The 24,063-nt window shown below is 37.1% G+C and overlaps 1 protein-coding gene across 1 annotated transcript in view; it reads right to left on the bottom strand.

The window, feature by feature from the left end:
* LOC140647833 (dynein axonemal heavy chain 5-like) overlaps positions 1–24,063 on the bottom strand; it is a 173,624-nt gene that overhangs the window by 75,342 nt on the left and 74,219 nt on the right. Inside the window, exons 45-56 of the mRNA XM_072852925.1 lie at positions 21,214–21,348; positions 20,004–20,193; positions 17,283–17,500; positions 16,045–16,356; positions 10,937–11,026; positions 10,602–10,838; positions 9,913–10,080; positions 5,768–5,974; positions 4,449–4,778; positions 2,877–3,083; positions 2,547–2,789; positions 1,580–1,734 (exon numbers count right to left, since the gene is read on the bottom strand). Coding sequence (XP_072709026.1) covers positions 1,580–1,734; positions 2,547–2,789; positions 2,877–3,083; positions 4,449–4,778; positions 5,768–5,974; positions 9,913–10,080; positions 10,602–10,838; positions 10,937–11,026; positions 16,045–16,356; positions 17,283–17,500; positions 20,004–20,193; positions 21,214–21,348 — 2,492 coding nt within the window. The remainder of the gene's footprint in view (positions 1–1,579; positions 1,735–2,546; positions 2,790–2,876; positions 3,084–4,448; positions 4,779–5,767; positions 5,975–9,912; positions 10,081–10,601; positions 10,839–10,936; positions 11,027–16,044; positions 16,357–17,282; positions 17,501–20,003; positions 20,194–21,213; positions 21,349–24,063) is intronic.

The following is a 24,063-nucleotide window of genomic DNA, read 5'->3' as shown; positions in this document are numbered from 1 at the left end:
ATATTTCAGATTGTGCAATATCAAATGAAACAAATTAAGGATAATAAAATGGCAGATATTGTCCCTTATGTTCTTAGCCAATTAAAGTTGAAGTTAAGAACCTCTTTTCTTTGAAACCAGTTTCTTATTTCCAAGAGTCTCTTCAAAGTCATAAGTCATACTTGCAATACACATATGTCCCATTCTTCAGTATTTGGAAACAATACTCTATTTTGAAATTAAATATGCCATACAGAACATCTCCCAGTTCTCTTCCAGCTCCATCTTACCACTGCTCTATAAATATCCCTAATGCAAGCACTGAAGAACTTGTAAAACAATCTAACTCTTCAGTTTGCATGTGTCAGCTACAGTTATTACTGTGATTTGCTGTATTCTGATAAGAACATAATTTCTCTACTGAGTCAGAATCATAGAATCATTTAGGCTGGAAAAGACCCTTAACACCATTGAGTCCAACCAACTGATATCCAAGCAGAACAGCAGGCCATCTAGCTCAATGCTTTTAACACCAGCAATGGGAAATGCTACTTAGAGAGAATGCATGAGCCAGCATCCACTCTTGACTGCTCATTTCTTTCTTTCCCCTCCATATTCATAGCCATTGTATTAGGAATATTAGAAGGTATGTCCATTTTCTCCTCTCTGTATCCATTTATGAACGTGCTGATACTGTCTTCCTCCACAGCCTCCCATGGCAAGTTACAAAAGATGACTATCCGCTTTCAGCTACCTGCTTTTAGCCCACCTCCAGTTAGCGTCAGCAAATTAACCTTTCCTAAGTGACTGAAATATTTATTTGCCTTATTAATGCATTTTGAATCTTGCAAGTCTAGGGACTCTATTCTGTGACTCTACACTTTTTTCTTTTCCTCCTTTTTTTGCTCCCACTGTTCCTTCCTTCTGCTTCTGGGACACAGGAAGAGGCTGTGCTGCATCTTTCTTTCTCTTTCCTTTTATCAGAAACCTCATAACATTGTTCAAGACCTGATATATCTCTCTACAGAAGATTTCTCAGTGTAGAGTGAAATACACACTGCCGGCCCTCAGTGCTTGCCCCTGTAAACCCTATGTGAAAAAAGAAACAGATGGAAGGCAGTAGTTACTCCCAGTCACTTCATTCCCAGTCTACAAATTACTAAATTCCAGAACTACATACTATTAAGCCATTGATAGCATTTGTAATAATACATTCTGGGTTCATAAGCATCTATAGAAACAGTTACTATTTCCCCTGGCCATCAGCATTTGCCCACTACGCAGAATACACCAGCAGATTATTCCATGTTATCTTCAGCGCAAAATGGTATTTTAGTGGGATTTCACAAGGGTGCATTGCAGACTCAGATGCTGAAGCAAAGACAGATTTCTTGTGAATAGCATAAAGGCAGCATAAAGCAAAGACCCAGGATCTGTCATCTATAGACTGTGCATTTGCACAGATGCTTTTGATTGAAAATGTAGTTTACAATGAGGGATGAATTGTTTGACAGGTTTGCATTTCTTTAAGTTGATTGTGAGACATTCATTTCTATGGCAAATTAAGGAGCAAATGTCTATGCACACTGCATTGTGTTACCTTGTTAAAGTAATCTGAAAGCTCTCATATCCAGCAATATATGACGCTAGTCTGGTCAGACTCTGTTTTCCAGATCCACCCACACCCACCAACAACGCATTTCCTTGTGGAGTACGAATAATCCGTGATATTTTAATCAAATGGATGATTGCATCCTGTGTATTGAGAGAAAAAGGGATGAAAAGATGTAAAAATAATATAAAGTATATTCAACTAGAAGCATATCACCAAGCAACTGCCCCTCAACAGCTAGATGACTTCTCTGGAGCCTATGCCAAAGACTCAGTCCTGTACTCATCAAAATCAACAAGAGATTTCCCCCTGACTTCAGTGGGCAGCAGGGCTAGCCCAAGAGAAATGTCCTTGTTCAAGCTCATATAAAGCAATGTCATATGCAGTGTTTGTACTTGGCAGAGCTGAGGGACAGAAGGAAAAGTAGAAAGGATGTGGATTAACACCCTCCCCCAATCTTTTAGTTGAGCTATTTATGGGCTCTCTAAATAGGCTGCCAAAAGCAAAATACAAGTACATTTATTACTCCACTGCTGTATTTATCTTAGAGCAACAATTAATCTGAAATGCCCTAAAACTCTACCAAACCACCCAGTTTAAAGCTGAAGAAAGTATCATGCATCAAGAGACCTCTGAGGAGGAGGTAACTTTCAGAGATGCAAGATGACATTCACAATGTGCACTGTAGAAACCGATGAGTTGTGCTTTGCATTATGCAAAGCAGGAGAAAGAAAAGATGGCGAACTGCAAAGAGATGGAATAATTTGTGAGTGCGAAGGCAGCCGGGAGACAGCAGTGTGGCTTTATAGAGTTTATTTGTAAGGCTCGTTGGATACAGGGCTAGCCATTCTGAGCTATCCCCAAAATAATTTGATAGAAACATGCAAGATCCATGTATCGGTAAGTGCAAAAGACCTTGCACTTTCTGTATTAATATAATTACAGGAACTAATACCTTGAAAAATACTAAATCCATCTTTGATCCTCTGATAGTTTCATTGTACTGTTGCATGAACATCTGTAATCTTTCAGCCAAATAATCCAAAGATGGGATAGGCTCATAAATTTTAGGAGCCTTCAACTCTGCATCATCAGGTTCATCTCCAGTAGCTTCTGGGGCATCACGCAAGAAATCAACAAAGTATAATTCTGTGGATTTATCTTCAAATAGATTTTCACCATGTTCTGCAGAAGCAATCTACAACAATACATTAAGGATTGCTTTGGTAATTAAACATTTCATTGATCTCTTTCTGTGACAAATACTGGAACATTATTTGCCTACCTTTTTCATCATATCTTCAAACCAGTCTTTATCACTTTGGCTGATGAACCTGTCTGCAATAACACGTCTGCATTCATGCTGGAACAAGGCTACCAAAACACTGATGCTCTGGCAGACTTCAGAAGTAACTGTAAGTATTCCTTGCCAAATACGACTGAGGTCTCGTAAATTAAAGATGTAATGAAATTTAGCTGGAGTTGGTAACATCTACAAAATAATGTCATACGCTATATTCAAATAACTACTAAATAAAAATATTTTCTATCTAGTATTAAATGAATATGGAAATTTTCACAAACTTCAAAATCAGTATTTCATTAAAGCAGAAATACATACTTGGCATTTAAGAGGCAACAGTAAAAATGAAGAAATGACAGTAGCAATGACCAGCTCTTTAATTTCACATAGATTTCACTCAAGTTTCTTTGAATCTTTCAAGTCCCAGGAACATGGACTGAAGGGTAGCCAAGACAGGTTAGTTAATGATGGTATTAAAGGCCACAGTAAAAATGTCAGCATTGCTTAACCTGTGGCGTTGCTCCTGCCCTTTCTTCCATATCATTTCTGTCACTCTCTTTTGTCCCTTCCAAAAACATGTGAGGAAAAGTTCATGAGGAAAAGGAAAAGTAGATGAAGAAAAGCAAAGCAAAGCGAGCAGAAAAATGAGAAAGGAGGAGTTGAAAAAATTAACAACTTAGCAAAAGCTACATTTTCTCTATAGGCAGTTTATTAGCAGTAATAAGCACTATTTCTGTTGAATATACTGGTCAATAGTTGACTGGCCAATAGTTTCAATAGAATTCTCTTTATTTCTCTGTGTAAGCCAAATTTATGTCTACAGTTGAGTTGTTTGGGAAATTCTGATCAACCTTTTTTGGACTAGAAAATATAATTTATCAAATCTCTGCCTATCCCTATCTTTCCACCACTATCCTCCACTTTTTTCATTAGAAGATTAAATTTGGCACACATTTCTATGCTGTAACTTTACTCTTAACCTTTCAAATTTCATTCTACACATAAATTTTATTTTCTATTTCAAAGCAACATTTGCTTAGGAATTGCAGTTAAATGTTTTTACAATCTGTTTGAAATGGAAGAAGTAAATATTTAGAATTTACTAAATACCAGATTTCATTTGTTTTGAACTGATTCCCTCTCCACCAAATTTGACTTCTTTCCTTTAATTCAGATCTTTAAAGTTTCTCACAATCCCAAACATCTTTACAGAAGATTTGTATCTATTTTTTAATTTATGGTTCCTTATGCCCTTGACATTTTCTCAACCAAAAGACCTCTCAATCTTCCTATCAGCTGTGCTTACTATGTTATACTCGTATAATGTAATTCTTATATTAGCTATAGAAGGCGCTGCATATGATTATGTTTTGTCAGCTACCTAGGTGCTGATAGCAACCAATTCAGAACAGAGGCATCAGCCAGCAGTTATACATACAGGTCACAGCTTTACAATATGAAGTATGAACACACATGACAGTACAAAAGACCTGGGTCTTGTTGCTTTGTCATGGTACAGATGTTTCAAAGGCTTCTTAACAGACATAATTTTACCTTTGCTTTTGTTGTCTGCCAAACCTTTCGAGTTGTAGATACTAATGCTGAGGCCAGTTTACATATTTCTTCAGGGAAACCTCGTCGTTCACAGAAATAGCCTTCAGCTATTGTTCGAAATATTTTGTCAATAGAGGAACTGGAAGGTAGTGTGCAGTTGTAGATGGTGAACTGGCGCTTCAGGCGCTGTGGGATGTCGTTCCGACCTCCTCCAGGGTGAATCATAGCAGCTACAAACTGGATGTCAACCACATTCGTGAATTCTCCTGGCTTCTCCAAATTGTAGAAACCTTTCTGTTCCATCAGCTGTCTTACAATCTCATTGGTGATCTAGTTATCACAAAAACAAAAAAAAAAGAAACAGAGCAGTTAAGTATTTCAGGGTTCTCAACTTAAAAAAAGGAAAGAGGAAATCTCCAGTATAATAAATTAGTAGACAGAAGGAAAGACATCTCTTATCTTTCTTAATTTCAGGTATTCTGCTGGACACTTCAGCAATTTATAAAGCCATGCAACATGGTACCAAGTGCTTTAATGCAGTGGATTGGCTGCATGTAAGATTCACATGCTAAGTAGTTGTGGACATGAGGTCAGACATTCAACTGGATTTCCATAATATCAATCTAAGAATTCAGCACTTTAAAGTTTCAAGCCAGACTATATATTCAGATTGACACAGGCACTTAGGTAGTGACAAAGAATGGTTAGTTTAGCACAAAGTATAGTCACACATTCACTTGTATAGAGGCAGTGAGAGAACAGGATTACAGAGCTGTTCTGGGAGCAGAAAAATTACCTTTTCTCAGATGCAATTTTTTTTAATTTAAATCAGATTTTCAGAGTATAGGTCTATAAGTATTCATTTATCAATACCTCAAGACATCTCGCCAGTCTTGGATGTCAACTGTAATGTTAGATTTCACCTAATAATAACTGTACTTTAAAGTCCAGAGTGGATGGAAGAAGGAAAGAGTCTCTGATTGCTTCTTGGATTTGCATGCTTCCTTTCCCAGATTGGTTCTTAGTACAGCTAGTTTGGAAATTCTGCAAGCTCTATATGTAACCAAAACAAAAGGCTTAAAAGCTACAATGATTGCACCAAGTGGCTTGATGCTGACCCTAATCTTTTGGGACTGACAGCTTATCACTCTTGGCAAAAGCTGGCTTGGGGAAATTGCTTTTAGTAGATGTACTTGGTCTAGTCCATATTATGATACCTTTTTCCTAAACTTTCCTATTTTTGCAACCTACAGATCAGCATTTCCATCAGCAGCAATGGTAAGACCACCAATTCCCAAATGTTAACATTTTCCTTTTACCTGATCACCCCATTCATTAATCACGGGCATGTTGATGTCATCAATAAAGACAGTCATTTTCTTCCCAGCTGGAGGACCATATGTGGTGCCCATTCTTTTATCTATGTAGCTTTCTATGCTCCTCTGGAACATATTTGGCAGAGTTGCAGAAGAAAAGTTTAGGCATCTGGTCAAGTGAACATCAGGATCATACTTGCTTGTGTAATCCTGTAAGATATACCAATTTTAAGTAAAGTGCACCATTAACTCCAGATGAATTCAGCCAAAAGGAGGCACAGATGCTCAGTAGCCCTGCAAAAAAACAGGCATCTAAAAAATCTCAGCCCTGCTATTAACTTCAAAATGTCAAATCACAGATTATTTAAGATAAATATACCATCTCCAACCTCTCAGTTAATGTTTTGCATAAAGTCTCCAAGTATTAAAATTTATAAGCTTTTAACAGACTTCACTGAGTGTTACAACAAGTAGACGTGACAACTCAGGATGTAAATAAACTTTGCATTAGCAATTGTTAGGGTTTTTCTAAATTCAAGCTGTTAGTGATGATCTGTTACAGCAGTTTGCAAGCAATAAGTGAAAAACTAAATCCTTTTTCACATTTACACTACAGCATCATATCTTACAACAAAAGCAGTGTAAAGGAATGGTAGTGTAAAATTAAACCCAGCTACATTGCATTTACTGATATTTATCCTCTCTTAATTACAAAAGGAATCCTTGGGTTTTATGAATGCATACAATTCCCGCAGCTGCTGCTGATGCCCTAAAGCAACAAAGTTCCACTTCTCATATTTAGTGAGGTCTTATAATAGAACCAGAAAGAAAAAGATGTAACCCTGGAGTCACATCAAGGCATATATATAAAGCATGGGAAATGTTTTGTTTAGCAAGAGTCCTGGGACATAAAAATAGTATTAAAAATTCCAGGCTTCCAACATTATTTCTTTTTAAAAATTCAATTGTTCTGCAATGATGACAAAGCTGAACACCATTTAAATTCTTATCTTTACAACAGGGTTGACTAGAAATGTTCCCATTTTGGTACATCAGAAAAATAAACCTATATCATTGCTGATTAAGTGCTCTAAGAACCACTCCAATGAGACATACACTCTGTGTGACAATAGAAAGGAAGATACAGCTAAGCCCCCTCAAAATATTTTGATGAATAGTGTTAAACTGTTAATTTTGTTGATACAATGTTGATACAATGATCTCAATTAAGAAAAGATGCCCTTCAGAAATAAGTTTTTCTCAGACATCACATAAATGACAGTCTACACATCCAATGTACAGACAACAGTCCTGTATTTGGTGAGTACTCTTGACAACTGATGGGTTGGTGCAGGTCACTGCTCAGACCTCTCCTCAGGGCTCCAACAGTTTGCACAAAACTAATGTAACAGGTGCAGGTGCCCAAGCGCTGGCAGTGGGGGCTGTGGGGCAGCCCCTTGCAAGAAGAGGATGAGGCTTCCCTGTGACAGACACAGCCACTTCCAGCCAGCTCCAACAGACCCACTGGAGCCCCTCAGCATGTGCAAGAAAGGGCAAAATGCTGCCTGGCAGTTGAGAGAGAGAAGTGAGGAAAAATGGGAGAGAAACAGCCCTGCAGACACCAAGGTGAGAGCAGAAGGAGGGGGAGAAGGTGCTCCAGGAGAGATTCCCCTGCAGCCCACGGAGAAGACCATGGTGAAGCAGGTTATCCCCCTGCAGCCCACAGAGGACCATGCTGGAGCAGATACCCACACTGCAGTCCCTGGAGGTCCCCATGCCACAGTAGGTGGATGTGCTCTGAAGGAAGCTGTAGTACGTGGAGAGCCCACATCAGAGCAGGCTGCTGGCAGGAGCTGAGGCCTGTGGAGAGGAGCTGACGCAGGAGCAGGTTTTCCGGCAGGAACTATAGCCTGTGGGGGATGCACGCTGGAGCAGTGTGTTCCTGAAGGACTGTGCCCCATGGCAAGGACCCACGCTGGAGCAGTTCATGAAGAACTGCAGCCATGGTAAGGACCCACAGTGGAGCAGCTCGTGAAGGACTGTATCCCATGGAAGGGACCCCATGAGGGAGCAGGGAACAGCTTGAGGAGGAAGGAGTGGCAGAGAGGAGGTGTTATGGATTGACCGCAACCCCCATTCCCCATCCCCCTGTGCCGCTCAGGGTGGGAGGAGGTAGAGGAGTCGGGACTGCAGGAGTGAAGTTGAGCCTGCGCAGAAGGGAGGGGTCAGGGGAGGGTATTTTTAGTATTGTCTTTGTTTTTCACCATCCTATTCTATTTTTAACTAACAATAAATTACATTAATTTTTCCCACGTCGAGTCTGTTTTGCCCTTGATGGTAATTAGTGAGTGATCTCCCTGTTCTTCTCTCCACCCGGGTTCTATTGAGGAGGGGAGGGAACCAGCAGCTGGGTGGGGGTCTTGCAGACAGCCAAGGTCAACCCACCACAACTGTGAATACACAACCATTCAAAAAACACACTTGTGTTTTATTCGTTAACGACATTTCAGAATCTTTACATGGTAACAGTAATATTCCACAGTACATAAATGAGAACTATCTTTGAAAAAGAAGAGGTTAGTTAATGGGATTATTTTTGTTAGTTAAACTGTCAGATTCTGGGTGCAATTTTCAACTCTACCACACCAGTTTCACATTAAATTCTGGGGTTTTTGCAATTCATGAATTAATAGTACAGAGAGTAAAGGTCTTAAAAAACACTCTGTTATCAGTTCTTTATTTTGATAATAGAGTAAAGCAAAATTCTACAGAAGGTAAAATCAGAAGGGAACAGTTGTGAAGGCAGTTAATTTTCACTCCTAACCTTAAATGAGATCAAATATCTACTGGCATTATGCTCCCTTGTGTAAGGAACATACTCTGCTCTACAGAATAGACATGGGTTAAGCAACTCCCAAGAATCAGCTCCAATTATTTTTAGGGACAGGAATGGCAGCTGAAGGCTGGAGGTTGCCAGTACCTGGCCAAAATCCAGTATGCAGAATATTAAGACCACCACCCAGACCCTGCGCTCTTCACTCTGCTAAAATAGTTCTCCAGCTGGTGCCAGGAACAGAAGTTGACATTACACCGGCATGCATGCTGGCATCAAGAGCTAAGCTGAAAAAGTAGTATTAATGGCTGCTGGCATTGGTACAACTCGCTTTATGTCAGGGCTCAGAAAGCACATGGCTGAGGGACACAAAATGGCTCCAGATTTTAAGAAAGCCAAAGGTCAATTTAGGCCACTGTTTTTCAGTTATTTTCAACTTCAAGACCTCTACAAATCATTCACTGGAGGTACAGATGCCTATATGGCAAATTCAGCTGTCCCAACAGTAGATCAGTTTTATTTAGCTGCCTCTCATTGATGAAACAGTCTACAGATTCCCCTGGAAATCACTGACATCATGCTGAAAACCATTACACTTGCATTTTTTTCAAATAAAGGATGCCAAATTCAGTATGACATCTGGGTTTGTTCAGCCTTTTGATTATTGGCTCTTCTGTGGTAAGTTATTAGGTTTTTTAAGTGTCATATGATAACCTGCACCATTTTATAATACGGAAAGCATGTATTTGTTAATTTAATAGCAATCGTGTTATTATTTTCTTCTACAGAAAGAACAAGATGTCATTTTCAGTGAAGGAAATAAGAGAGCAGATAATAAATACTAAATTTACCCTCTGAAAAATTGCCCTGAGTAAAGAAGGAAGTTCGTTATTCCTCCTCAGTTTGGCTTGTGAAGAAAGCCTGTGCAACAAGGGTGTACAAAAGATCAGTTCACACATGGCATGACCGACAAAGCACAGGGAAATAAAAAATCCTCCAAGGATCAGTATTTTCTTAGCAAGATCTCCAGTTTGACTTATCAAAAGAAAAGAAAGCGTATGAAAGAACATTTATCACATGACCTTGTGGCCATGGTTAGCAGAGTTTAAAAGAACCCTTTATACTAAAGTATGGACACTTAAGGTTTTTTGCTTGTAGGCCATGTGAGTACTGGCAAAATGCCTCAGTAAGAATGCTAGTATGTAATCTGAAGAAAAATCAAATTACTCCTACACTTCAATTTAACATTTGTGCCAATGTCAATTATTGCAATGTTATCATACAAATATATTACATATTTTTCTATTCCACCTACCTTAATCATAACTGTTTTTGCTGTTCCCTGTTCCCCAATTAGCAGAACAGCTTTTCCTTGCCTCATGATAGTGTTCATTAGAAAGTCTGTTCGGACACTGTCTACATTTGGAACTAGAATGGAAGTATACTCTGGTACTGAATCTTTAGGGTAAATATATTCAGGGACCTGCATAAGAAAGACACGCAAAAAGTTTGAGACTTTCTCCCTGCCCACACAATCACTTTGCATCAGAACACAAAACCAAATGTACTTTATAAAATGTACATTAGCAAAACTTTTCTTCCTGAAAGCCAAGCATCCATTTATAATCAATCAGTACCTCGCCAAGCTTTTCTAAAAGGGTGTTAGACTAACGGGATATTTTCACTCCACTACTCTCCATTACATGAAGAAAGCTTTTCCTTGCTGGGAGTTCTTAAATAGTAGGATGATAGACAGTAGACAAAGCTAAGATCAGTTCTGTTACGCTTCCAAAGCTATTTCAAATGCATGTTCCTATTCTCTGCCAAAGATATTTATGGAGAAAAGAAAACATCTTTCAAAAAAAAACCTCTTGAGCATTTGATAGGGTTAATCTTCCTAACCAAATTACGCAGGGTTTTAAATAATAAAATAATATGCCTGTTACCAAATACATCTTTCTTGTATACTCATTAAGAAAGCCTACCATGTCACAGCGTACGAACCTTCTTTGACCAGTGCTCCCACTGGCCACAGGCATTGATACCAAATTCAAACATGGTTTCTTCTCCATTCACAGCTGGAAGTTCTTTCACTGCGGAGTGCTTCCGTAGGAACAGCTCCATTTTCAGCCTGTCATCCAGTTCCAAAAGAGCTCCAGCTGACCACATTACAGCAAAAACGAACAAGCGAGCAATATGTTCCTCGCTGAGCTGCTTCTCGTATCGGTCAGACAATAAACCCTGCAAAGCAGATGCAATATGTAACAACTGCCCTCCTAGAACAATGTCCCAGAACAAATAACAGAATGAGAGAGAGAAAAAGTAAATGTTGTATCTACCTGTAGGAGGTCAATAGCTTGTTTGATGTACATACATTCTAAAATTGGCATTTTTGGTGTCACAGCAGAGAAAACAAAATCTATCACATCCTGGAAAGGAAAAACATCATTGAAAGAATCTATTTACCGTTTTCAATGGTATGATTTATTCTTAGATGAGACCAATTTCTTAATTTCAAATATATTTTAACTTTATTCCAAACAACATTTTTCCTCATTTCTGGGACTATAAATATTCAGACTTAGACCATGAAATTTTGCTAACAATAATATATTAGAAAAATTACTTTGATGTACCACAGTCAGCAGAATTATTCATATGAGCTCCACACAGCAATTTCCTGAAGAGCAATTTGAAGACTGCGTTTCAGTTACATCAGGGATCTGCCATTTGTGCTCTCCACTGGAGATTTTAATCTACCATTGCCATTTTTGTCATGGGAAGCTAAAAGCATTAAAATTGTTGTAATGATACATATATAATGCACAGCCTCACCGCTATAAAATTTCTATCTATCTGATCTGTTCTGACTGCACCATAATGTACCTGTCCCTCTTGAAACCAATACTCTCAGTTTTCTGTAGAACCTTGGCAGGATCCAAAGGGAATTTTGCAATTGATTTTAATGGAACCTGGACTTTTTCAGGTTCCTCCATAGTGACTGCTACCAAGCCTGCCTTTGCCAAGTGTTCTGCAACATCTTCAGCAAAGTTTCAAATTGATGTAAAGTCCTCTCTGAGATTTGCAGTGCAGAATTATTTTAAAATATCAATTGCCATCCATAGTACAGACTGATAAAAATTATAACCTACTTTCACCTTCATTTAACACTTTTAACATAATTCCCTCCCTATGGGTTCCATTTGCCGTCATAATCTTTGGAAATCAACACTGCCTACTCATTCTGGGAGGTAAAAGTACAACAGGGACACTATGGGAGATAGTAATTTTGGAGGATTTCCATTTACGGCTTCCATGTCCTGTCAGCTAAGACAACAAAGACATTCAATCACCCAAAGATGTAAACAATCACCTAGATATTTTTGAAAAATCAGTGAGCTGCTTACCCACATACTCACCAGATTTGTTCAAATGTTCAGTTTACTTTTTTTGCCACTAAAGTTCTCTAAGTACCCTATGCTGAGTATTTATTGGCACAGAGACTGAATCAAGATTTTTAGCCATCCTCCTGAGTTCTATCTCACTAAAATAGTGGGTAACACACAAAACAAAGATATATACTATGAGAAAAAACTCACTTAAGCATCTTAATCTAGAATAGGGCTCATGGCTAAGTGGACTGAGAAAGAAGACAGTGAATGTGGGCATACATAGGACAAGGGAGGCTTAGAAAACATCCATTTTCATGTTATTTCTCGTTGACTAGCAAAAGTGCTTCCACCTCTGTGTGTTGCTTTTTGTGGCTTACCCTCTAAAATGCGTGTTTTGCCCCCAGCAGTACATAGGGTGCTCAAGTGACTAATTGGGGATTTGTGGGTTCCACAGGGAATGGGTAGAAGTAAGGCACTGAAAGCAGTGTGGGAGATTCAAATCTAAAGACCTTTAAAATTTGGACCTAAATCTCTCTGAGATTCAGTATCTTCATCTGTAAAATAGACTAGATGTCTCACAGGGCACTGCAAATTGTTTAATAATTGATTTGAGACACTCAGAATAAAGGTATTTCCTGAGTCAAAGTCGTTTGTACTTTCAAGAACCCAGTTTTCACCAGAACAACTTTTATGTTACTTGTGATTCCAGTAAGGTGCACATACGCTAATACTTTATTACTACTATTTTTAAAACAATACAGGGCAGAAAGAAGGATGCAAGATCAAGATAGCAATTAGGTTGGACCGGGGATCTGGAAAAAAGAGTTGGGACATGACAAATACACACAAATGGCAAAGAATTTGGATCAGGAACTTGCTATCCCTTAAAAGGAGACTGCAAAATGAAGTCAGATGGTAAAAACTCCTATGAGAAAAGACCCTTTTGCACAGAGTACAGGTCACTGTGGAACTCACTGGACTGTAGAATGCTCTTTAGGATAAGAAGTTGGCAAGATATTCAAAGGGTTTAGACAAGCACAAGAACAATTAAATAATGCAAAGTTATTAGTATTTGTAATATTAATTTGAACATCCACATTTAAATATTAAAGCTAAGAAACTTTTTGGATTATATATCCAACTCTATGCTCCAGAGGCAATAGCACCCAAATAAGATTAGGGTGAGATTTAATGTGGAGGGAGGAATAAGTCACATCTGACTACTCTGCTGTTTTTAGGACTTCTCTGAAGTCTCCAGAATAGGTCAATAAGGGATCCAGGACACCAGATTTTATAAAAAAAGGAAAGTGACTGTGATTTAAAAATCACTAGATTTTTTAAATTTAAACAATACATAGACATGCTGAAACTTATGTTACTCACATAACATGCATCACTAGTTTGAGCTTCACACTTTGCAGACAAACTAAATAATGCCACTCAGGTAATTATTTCAATTATTTCAGTTCTTTGAAACTGCCTCAGATAATTACTGCCATCAGCTAAGCAGTTCTGTTGCTTACAGGTAGCAGCATCATTCACAGACAAGAAATTGGCAGTATAGCTTCTAAATTTAAGAGAGTAGAGACTTTAGATGGGGATGGGAGTTTACTTGAAATTACTCCTAAGCAGGAAATGGTGCTGACAAGAAAGAACTGAGAAAGGGAAAGTGAAAGTCCAACCCCTCAATCATGTTTTTAAAAAAATCCAGTGGAAATAGAAAGGACTCAAAGATAATTCAAAATGAGGGGGGTTTGGGGGGTTGTTTTGGAGGGGGAATTTTTGTTTGGTTTTGGTTTTGTTTTTTTAAATTTATCCTTGTCTTTTGGACTACCTTCTGTCTTTCAAATAAAAACTAATGACTTACAGTGGAATTTATAATATACATGAAAAGAATAAACACATTCTTTCCACTGATTCACAACTATTATTCTCTGGTGCTTTCTCCTACATTATTGCTACTTGCTGTACCTTCATTAATAATGATTGTATTTAATATGCAGACTTTCAGTGACAAATACTATTTTTATTAGCATAAATAATGAGTGTATAATGAGTGTTTCTTGTAAGCAAATTGGAATTACTATAGCAGTTGTCTTACATCTATTTTGGTTGAATTTAGATTTATTTCAAAACGTTTCTATAGGTATACGTAAAAGACTGATTCTCCTTAGTTACTATATTTCCATTTATAGCCTAATCTTCATTTTCTTCTAAAAATCAGATATTTGTAAGCTGCTTATATCCATGCTTTTCTTAATACTAGCATTAAATTCACCAAGGTCTGTACTTGGGGTTTGACTACCACTGTTGATGCATTTTATTTAACAATTTTCTTTTAGAATTTATTTATCCTTTTTTTTTATGTGGGGGAAAATAATAACTGTAAAAAGAGCCACCTGAATACAAAAGTAGTGTTATCCTCATCTGTAAAATCACTGTTATCGCTTCTATTATTTGAGAAGCAAAGATAGCTCATTAAAAGTGAAAGAAAACTGACAGCATGACAGCTTTCATTTACATTTCGATAGTTCCAAATGCAGCCTTCAGCACAGAACTAACTTCATATTTCACTGCATTTTCATCTCTCAATCTAATAAAATACATATTTTTCTGGACTTTATTGCTATTGCTTCAGGCTTGGGTATTTTAAATGTTGTTATTATGTTTTCAGAGCAAGTTGTAGCATAAAATACAAATAGAATTGTGGCAAAGAAGCAGTAAATTGACCTACATATATATTACTTTGAAAGCATATTTTAAAATTCATTATCAGAATTGTTTTTCTTGTTGCTGCAGTAAATACTATGTCATATCATCATGTTTTGGAGGTAGAACAAAATGAATAGCTTGTTAAACATTGGTTTTAAAGTAAATGGGCATTGAAATGAAACATATCTGTAAGAAGACATTTGTTAATATTCAAGGCATTCCAAAACTATATTAATCATTGCTTTTATCATGACTTATAAATAAACTTTCTGAAATGTCACTCAAAGTTCATTTAAAACTGCATTTGTAAAATCCAACCACGATGGAAAATATTACAGGAGAAACCCTTGTGAAATCCAACACCAATTACACAAGAAAACTGGCAGGAGAGAGCCAATGGGAAAGAAAGGTATATAAGGAAGTTGCATTTGTTCCACAGATGTTGAGGAAATCAGAAGATAACGCTGAAAGATTGCAAAGCAGTAACTATTTCTTAAAAAAATTCCACAGAAAAAATAAGAATTTCAGTGTAATTGAAAACAGTATACTACTGAGATTATGCTTTTAGATCCACCATTGAGTACAACTATCCATAATATTAATGAAACCTTTTTAATGATTCACTATGCTAAGGCCAAATGGAGGGGAAAAAACGTTCAGAATTCTCCCTTTGGATCTACTGATTGAACACGATTTAGTCAGAGAATGTATCAAAGAGATGCCTCATCTCAAAAATCTCCTTCGGAACAGACTCATGAATTATAAAATCAGAGGAGACCACTATAGTCACCTGTGCTGAGCTTCAGAAGACCACAGAGCACAGAACTGCCCTTAATTAATTTGAACTATAGAATGTCTTTTAAAAATAACTAATCGGCCAAATGCATTCCCATTGCAGCCGAAACTGAGAAAGATTCCACCAGAGTGAATCTAGCTTAATTTATTTCCGAATTTACTTCTTTACATTTAAAACAAACAAGGAAGCTTATCCACTCCCTTTATGTATCCTAACAAGAATTAAAATTTCAGTAACAATTACAGCCAAAGAGAATATCTCTGTTTTGCCAACATACATTATAAAATAATCACAGATTTAACAATTCATTGCCAACTAACCTACGCAGACAAAACAAAGCATCCAAATTATTCATGTGTTATAGTTTCACTCATTCATTAATGTTAGAGATAATTTTCTCTTTTTTTTTAAAAATCCTTTATCCTTATTTTATTACATAAAAAAAGAGAAGTAAATAATTGAAAAAGCACTGAGGAAGAAACAATGCTTCATTAAATAAAGAATAAGAAATGCAATATTTTTTTTCTCAAGTTGTTGAATTAAGTACCTGAAATACAGCATTAAAGCAATTCCATAGGACATCAGAGTATGTAACAGGTAGCGTTTGCAGCCAAGCTCTTAAAATAGGCTTCCAATCTAACACTGAAGAACTCATGAAGACCATCCCATTACGAGAAACTGTTGCAGGGGAAGCATTATCAATGTTGTGAGGTTCAAAAATAATTTTGCAACTGGGGGACATTGGAATACGATCTCCATTGGCCAAAGTAAGGGTCTTATTATCATCCAGAACAGAGTTCAGATTTTCAATCCATATTGCATCAACAGGTCCATCCAAAACTATCCAGATATGCTCACCCTAAAAAAAGGGGACACAGACACATGCAACTGTACATACATTGACCAAAAAGACACATTTACTTAATCTCAGAGAATGTACTCTTGGATATAAATAATGAGTCATAATTTGGTGCTGATTAGCTTAGCATGAACTCTAAAACAGCAGTTTTTATCATTTGCTCAGTGATTTTAATCCTTCTTTTGTTATCCTGTGTCACACCAAAAAGGACATTAAGGAATAGTGACAAAAATTAATTTGGTCTCTTCTAAGCATAAAACTGTCCCTTTCTTCTACAAAAGTACATCAGCCAGCCCAACATCCATCAAGGTGGATGCAAACATTTCCCATGACATACAGTCACAGACACAGACACACAGTCAGTCCTTGTGGGATGCTACCGAAGTATTTCATGTACAGCTTCCCATTTTCTAAGTGAGAACTGAATGAAATTTCTGAAGATTTGAGTGTAATTATGATTACATGAAACATCATCTTCAGGTTTGATAAGAGAATTGGGAAGTGCCTATACTGATTTCTTACCAGATCCTCTTACATTCCAACATAATTAGCGAAATAGAGTGGCAATGACATAAAACCAGACAGGAGAAAATTATCTTTCCTGTCCTCACATCAAAACATGAACAGCCCTTGCTTTTGCATTTGAATGGTAGGACTACCTGCTTACAGAAGAAGCAAAACCTTTAAAATCTTTTCCAATTTAGTTCTGGAACCTCAAGTGCTTGGGAAGGCTGGTGCTTTCTGGCATATACATGTAATTGTGACTCTGGCATACATTGAGCTATTCAGACACAAAGCAAAACTAACACTGTATTTTCCCATTTGATTTTCTTATGTAAGATCTTTCACATAAATGACAGGTAATGAGACCTTATAGAAACAGTATTAAATGTCCTTATTAACTATCATGATACAATATCCATTACCTTCTTTGCTTTTAAAGTTTTTCTCCATAATGTAGAGAAAATACCATCTGTCCAGTCATTTGTAGCAACATCAAGGGTACCAAACATCTGGGAAGCTGTGATTGCCTTTGGGTTCATTCTCATCTCTTTATGAGGAGCACCACAATCTGTCATTGCTTTCATCAAAATATTAATGCATTTTGTCTTTCCTGCACCAGTTGGACCTAGAGTCATCATACCTTAAAACAATACAAACATGGTTTAAAATTAAATGTCAAAATGTCATGCTACCATTTAGTGGTTCTTTGCACCAATGATCCTTGTTTTATTTTTATCAAAAGCCAATACGAAAAAGAAGTTTCTCACTCCACTTACTCAATGTTGACTGAAATTGAATTTAAAAATATTATTAAAAGGCCTCTATAAATGTCTGCTCCATTATGGCAGGCAAGCCTGTGTGGGTCTGTATCCTCCCTCAGGCAGTTCTGTTCCTTTTTCTAATTGGAAAACACAACTGCCTTTTGATGTTCGCATGCAATGACATTGACATGACTGGTAGTAAACAAAACCAGTAGTTTCTAAATGTATTTAATGAGAATGAGTAGTTCCCAATGATATACAAAATTGAGTGTATCTTTCTGAAGCAAAAATAACAAAAATACAAACCTGCACCCATCCATGCTAACATTTTAATACATTTTTCCTACATAAAAATGTTAACAGCAACCACACTTGTAATTTCATCAGTGTATACACATATTGCCTAAGGAAAAGCAGCTATGTCTTCAACAATAAATTGAGCCTACAATTGATCCTTTTCAGTTAGATTTTCTAAATCAACTATTCAAGAGGCCCAGAGACTGTCCAAAAGCAGATGGGACATTCAAACTGAGACTTCCAAAGTCATCTAAGGGAGCTAGATAACTCCTACTAACCCTAGAGGAAACTGGACAACATAATCTTTAGTTGGCTTTGAAAACCTCTTTAACAAAGGTATGGAATAAACAATCACAAACACAAGTTATAAACTAATCCAGTACAATGCAGACTGCCTCTAAAACTAAAGGGAGCTGAATGTTCCTAAAAACAGTTTGGGTACCCAGACAATCATTTATGTTACAGATGGGGAGATCTAATCCAAGCCCCTCAATGTTAATGGAATGGCCTTTCTGCTGGTTTCAACAGCACTTGGATCAAAACCGTTATGCAAAAGAGATTTCAGGATCCATGCACTGAATCTCCATGCATACGTGCGCGTGTGTGTGTGCATGAGCACTCTATTTGCATATATTGCCTCTATTTCAACCAAGAGAAGTCATGCATTTTACAGATTTTGCCTCATTACTTGAAATCCCATGGTGACCTCTCCATAAATCCAGGGATCCACGAGTAGGACAAATGGAAGTCAAGAAAACAGAGATCTTTTTCCCTCCATGCAACAGCTTGTGTCATAGAAAGGCCTTGGGCATCCAAGCGTTAGGCCAACTGGAACTGCATGACCCCTGGGTATAGCAGGACATGTGGAGAGAAGAGGCATCTAAGCAGAATGACAAAGAGGATCCTGGAGATTTTTGGGGAACACTGGTCTGCGGTGTCTCATGGACCAAACAGCTTCTTCTAACAAGAGGCACGTTTAATCATGACTGAAATCATTAAAACTTTCATGGTTCCTATATAGATATAGATGTTATGATTTTATATGGAACATTGAACCCAGCGATCTGGATGTAAATTATTAACTCTGCACAGCATTAACCAGTTCTTTGGTCTAACCAATAATCTGAACTAAACCTTTGAGGCATTAAGCTCTCAGACTGTGCTATGCAAATGAGTATTTCCTTTTATTTGTTCCATTAGTTTAAGCTTACTATTCTCTCATTATGACATGAAAAGGCAGAATAGAAAGGTTGACATCTTCATAAATCTTTGCTAGTTACATTTCCTTTATACTTTCTCCTTCATATATGAAAAAATCCTTAGTTGTTAGAGGTTAGGGGGTGGGGGACATTTCAAAGTAGGGGTATTTTTTTTCCACTCAGCTATGAACTGTAAACCTGGGTTTACTACTGTCTTTGGTACCCCTCCTAGGACAGGATAAACCTTACTCATTAGCCTTTTGTGCACTGTAAAAATGTATTTTCACAGAATCACAGAATGGTTGAGGTTGGAAGGGACCTCTGGAGGCCATCTTGTCCATCCCCCCGGTCCAGCAGGAGGTAGACTTATTTCTCCTCAGTTGAATTGGCCAGAATTGAACACAGAGAACAACACTTGGAATTATACTGCATGCTTGGTAGAATCTATCAAAGTAAAGGTTTGAGAGATTATTTTTTGTAATCTTCTCAGCATCATAATCTCACAGTAACATTAAATGTGAGCTTCATGACCGAACTGTGTCTGAGGGCAACAATTGTTTTCAGAACACTGAACAAAATCGGCTGTTTCTGAATTTTAATGTATACTCTACATTTTAACTTGTTCCATAGAAATTTCAATCACTGAAGACCACAGTCATATTTCCCATAAAAATGTAATACAACAAAGCTAAAATCTCACTCTGTGTGCATTGCGCACCAAAAAAAAGTCATAACAGTTTCCTAGCAAAATATCCACATAGGCTTTAAAAATGACATCTGTTCAATTTTAAAATACATTTTTGTGAAAATAATCTGCATTCTGTAGCAGATAATATAAAAAACTCTTGCTTTTATGCATTCTCAAAAGCTCATCTAGCATGCTAACCATGTCGGACTCGCTGAGTTTCATACAGCTGAATGAGTTTAAGTATCCATGGTGGATGATGAATAAGCCCTGCTTTCTCTGCCTGTTTCTGAATGGCTGACTGTAGTTCAGGATACCCAGCTTTATCCAGAGTAATTCCAGGGAATAGGTCATTAATGAGACTCATAAATAAAGGTTCATCTTCATCCACCTGTCAAGGATAAAGTAGGGGGAAATACATTATTTATTCATCAAAATTATTATTACAGCTGTAAACAATCTTCAAGAATATGCCATTTAAAAGATGGCAGTAGAAAACCTTATATTTTCCAAAGAAAATATTATAATTATGAATCAGTTTTATTAAGTGAATTTCATACAATGTAATCACAAGTAGTAATTTCTAAATTAAATACTTAACGCTTATAAAAATGTTAACATCTTAATACAGTTTTCTTCAATATATACACACACACATTTCTTCATTTGTTACATAAACCAGCAAGATTTACTCAAATCGTATTTTGCCTTGGATTTTTTAATAATTTTTTTCCTTCTGTAAATCACTGAAGCATGCCTGTAGGTTTAAACGCATGTACCAATGTGCTGAATAGATTAACATCAGAGTAATTGGTTTCATCACAAAACTGGCTCCCAAGGTAAATACACAGAGTCTAGACATGCTATAACCTTTCAATTACAGCAATAAAAAGAAAGATGAATACTTTAAACAGTAATATCGAAAGAGATTAGACTATACATGTAGGCGTTAGCTGCTTCCAATTACCTCACTCATTGCAATTCTTATGATGTTCTGAAAAGGCACCAGACTCCCAAGAAATTTATAAATTGAAATTCTGGATTAAGAAGGATCTTTAATGAGATTATTAAAAGTTAATACAATGTATTCTTCCTTTCTCTCCTTAGATAGGGCAGAAAAAAGAAAAAACAAGAGCCAATTAGAGGACCAGGTTAGGTCCCCTAGGTTCTGATGGTATTTCCAATGATTTTTTCAGCTAAGGCTTCTGATGTGTTTTCCTCTCTTTGAAAGACAAATAGTGCTCACACCATAACTGTATTCTGATTCTCCACTCACTGACAGACCATATTAAAAACTGCAAAATAATGTATCCAACTGCTGAAGAAAAAGATCTTTTCAAAGTGCATAATAAATACACTTAAAAATGCAAACAAAGTACTCTTTTTGGGAAAATCACCGGTGTTACAGTACCAGTTTGGAGAGGTTCATGTCCCGCAGAACCCTCATCACTACGGTTTTCTCTGGCTCTTTGGGATTAGACCTTTTCACTGCTCCAAGTGTTCTTAAAACAGACAGGATATTTCTAAGCCCGAAGTCGTAGTGAACCTTGAAATAATGCATAAACACAATTGGTACCACAAAGACTAAACACTTTAAAATCAAGAGAGGGCTGAAAACTAAATTCATTAAAGAAATAAATATGCTATTGAACTTTTAAAGATGATTAATTTTATAGCTCTTCATCTTTTCAACTGGATTTCCAGTTCTGTTGCTATCATATCCTGAAGGTATTTTCCAGTGTTGCATGTCCATACCTGCCAAGTGTCCCTTTTGGTGGTAGACTACCACTTTTACAAGTCATCTGTAACAGAGCTGCATCTTCTATCATTTTCCTAAATTCATAATTTGCCAGATGCACAAACAGCAAACCATACATCTTCAGACTACCCTCCGTTTTCTGCTTGTGCAAGGACTGTTGCTATCTTGATATATGGTACTGGGATTCATGACTAAAAGGGACAATATCTTGCTGATATAAAGAAACATACTGAAATTATTCAGATACAATTTGTTATATGTAAGCCTATCCTATACTCTACTTAATGACTTTCTGCTCTGTGGATAGTTTCATAACAACTTGGTTCAGAACAGAAGGATATACTTCCAACAGCCATGTGCATCCTAGAGGTGAATCTAACCAGCTTTGGACTCAGGCAGGTGAGGGCTGGAATATCTTCCCTTTCACTGCGGGTGCAGCTGCATATTTGCAGAGCCATACAGACATATTCAATTAATTTTAGCACTTGTACCTGAACATACAATTCTGTCTTAGTTAACAGAGATTTGAAAAAATATGCAAATGTTCTGTAATGTGTTTCCTCTTTGACCATTGATACAAATCCTAGAAGAAAAGCTATCAGGGTAAAGGTTTTAAACTATAAAGTCTCCATGACTGCTGGCTGCTTGGAAAACCAAATGGTAAAGACAGACATGGACAGAGATAATAAAGATATTCTTACATTTGGAGAATATCTGCTCCCTCTGATTGATCAGAAATGTTTTTGAGACCAAGTGCATAGACTCTTTTTTACACTATCTGTTGTGTGTTGACCTTGGCCAGCTTCCAGATGCCCACCCAGCCACTCTCTCATTCCCCCTGCTCAACAGGACAGAGGGAGAAAAGAAGATGAAAAGAAAGCTCATGGGTTGATATAAAGACAGGGAGATCACTTACCAATTACCATCACAGACAAAACAGACTTGACTTGGGGAAAATTAATTTAATTTATGGCCAAGTAGAATATATTTGGATGGTGAGAAACAAAGACAAAATTAAAACACCACCTTTCCCCCAGCCCCCACCCCTATTTCCCAGGCTGACAAATTGGAACAATACATTGAGTACAACCCAGACTTTTCATCAAGAAATAACTTATTGATTAGGTTTGCAGATGATACCAAGCTGGTGAACTAGACCACAACTAGAGTTCAAAATTACCAAGAGAAATTCTATAAATTATCTATGTGTGATGCAATTCAATAAAGACAAGTGCAAACTACTACACAGATAGAAATAACTAACTGCACAAAAAAAGAAGAGTAACAACTCTTCTTCATTCAAATGAGAAAAAAGTCAGGTGCAGAAAGCTTTGCAGAAAAATATCTGACACTGGACTGAAGCCACAAACTCCCCAATGACATATCTACAATTATAGTGGGCAATAAAAATAAAAGTGTCCTTTTTAGGATGGTTGAAAAGACATTTCCATTGCACCTGGCACTTATGTACTGTGCCCAAAAGCTGGATTCCACACTTGAAGATGAACCCCACTCAAGAGAATTTAGAAAAGAAATTAAAGTTATCAGCTGACTAGAAAACATGCTATATCAGGAAGAAGTAAACCAAAATCTACTGTAGAAGTAGGAAGAGCAAATATGTAGTTATGATAAAAGTCTTCAGCATGCAAAAAATACCTGCAAAGAGGAAGACAGAAGGAATAGAAAGGAAAAGAATTAATGTACTTAACTACAGCAAGGAATGTTCAAGTTAACTTTCAGAGAAAACTTTGTGACCATAAGGAACATGAAACTATGGAACAGATTGCCTGGAAAACTGCAGGCTATCTGTCAACAGAAAATGTTAAGGAGAGTCACAAACATTTACAGCAAATTATTTAGCTAAGAATTATTTTTCCTTCAGAAAGGTAAATGGAGCCTCAAGGCTCCGTCCAGCCTCATTTTCTATTATTCAATCAGATGCCAAGTTGTTATCAGCTGAAAAAGTTAGATATTAATATTCAGCCAGGTACTGACAGGAAATCTCATTTGCAGATGGAAACATTAAGACAAAAAGATTAACAACTTTCTGTGAAGTTTGGAAGACAGATTACACGTTGATGACAAATTCCGATATCATTTAGTAAATGATATGTGCTAGTGAAATATCCAGAATCATGACAAGGGCTGATATATTTCTTTTTCTCCTTGCTAGATGACCATCACTGACATACTGGAATGAGTCCAGCAAAGGATGACCAAGTGAGAGGAAAAGAGACAATGGTCAAAATTTGCAACAGGGGAAATTGCAACTGTTTGCATAAGGAAAAGATTCTTCACAATGAGAGTGGTCAAACACAGAAAAGATGCCCAGAGAGACTGAATATCTCCACCCTTGGAGATATTCAAAACTCAACAAGTGCCTTATCAACCTGCTCTAAATTGACCCATGTTGAGCTAGAAGTTGGACAAGATGACCTCTGAAGGTCCCTTCCAACTTATGTGAGTCTATGAATCTATAGAATTGATGACTTTATTAAGTTT

The sequence above is a fragment of the Ciconia boyciana genome, chromosome 2 (genome assembly GCF_034638445.1).
Source record: "Ciconia boyciana chromosome 2, ASM3463844v1, whole genome shotgun sequence".
In the NCBI taxonomy this organism is placed as follows: Eukaryota; Metazoa; Chordata; class Aves; order Ciconiiformes; family Ciconiidae; genus Ciconia; species Ciconia boyciana.
Note: the sequence above shows the minus strand (reverse complement) of the source record. Positions and strands in the feature narration are given on the sequence as shown.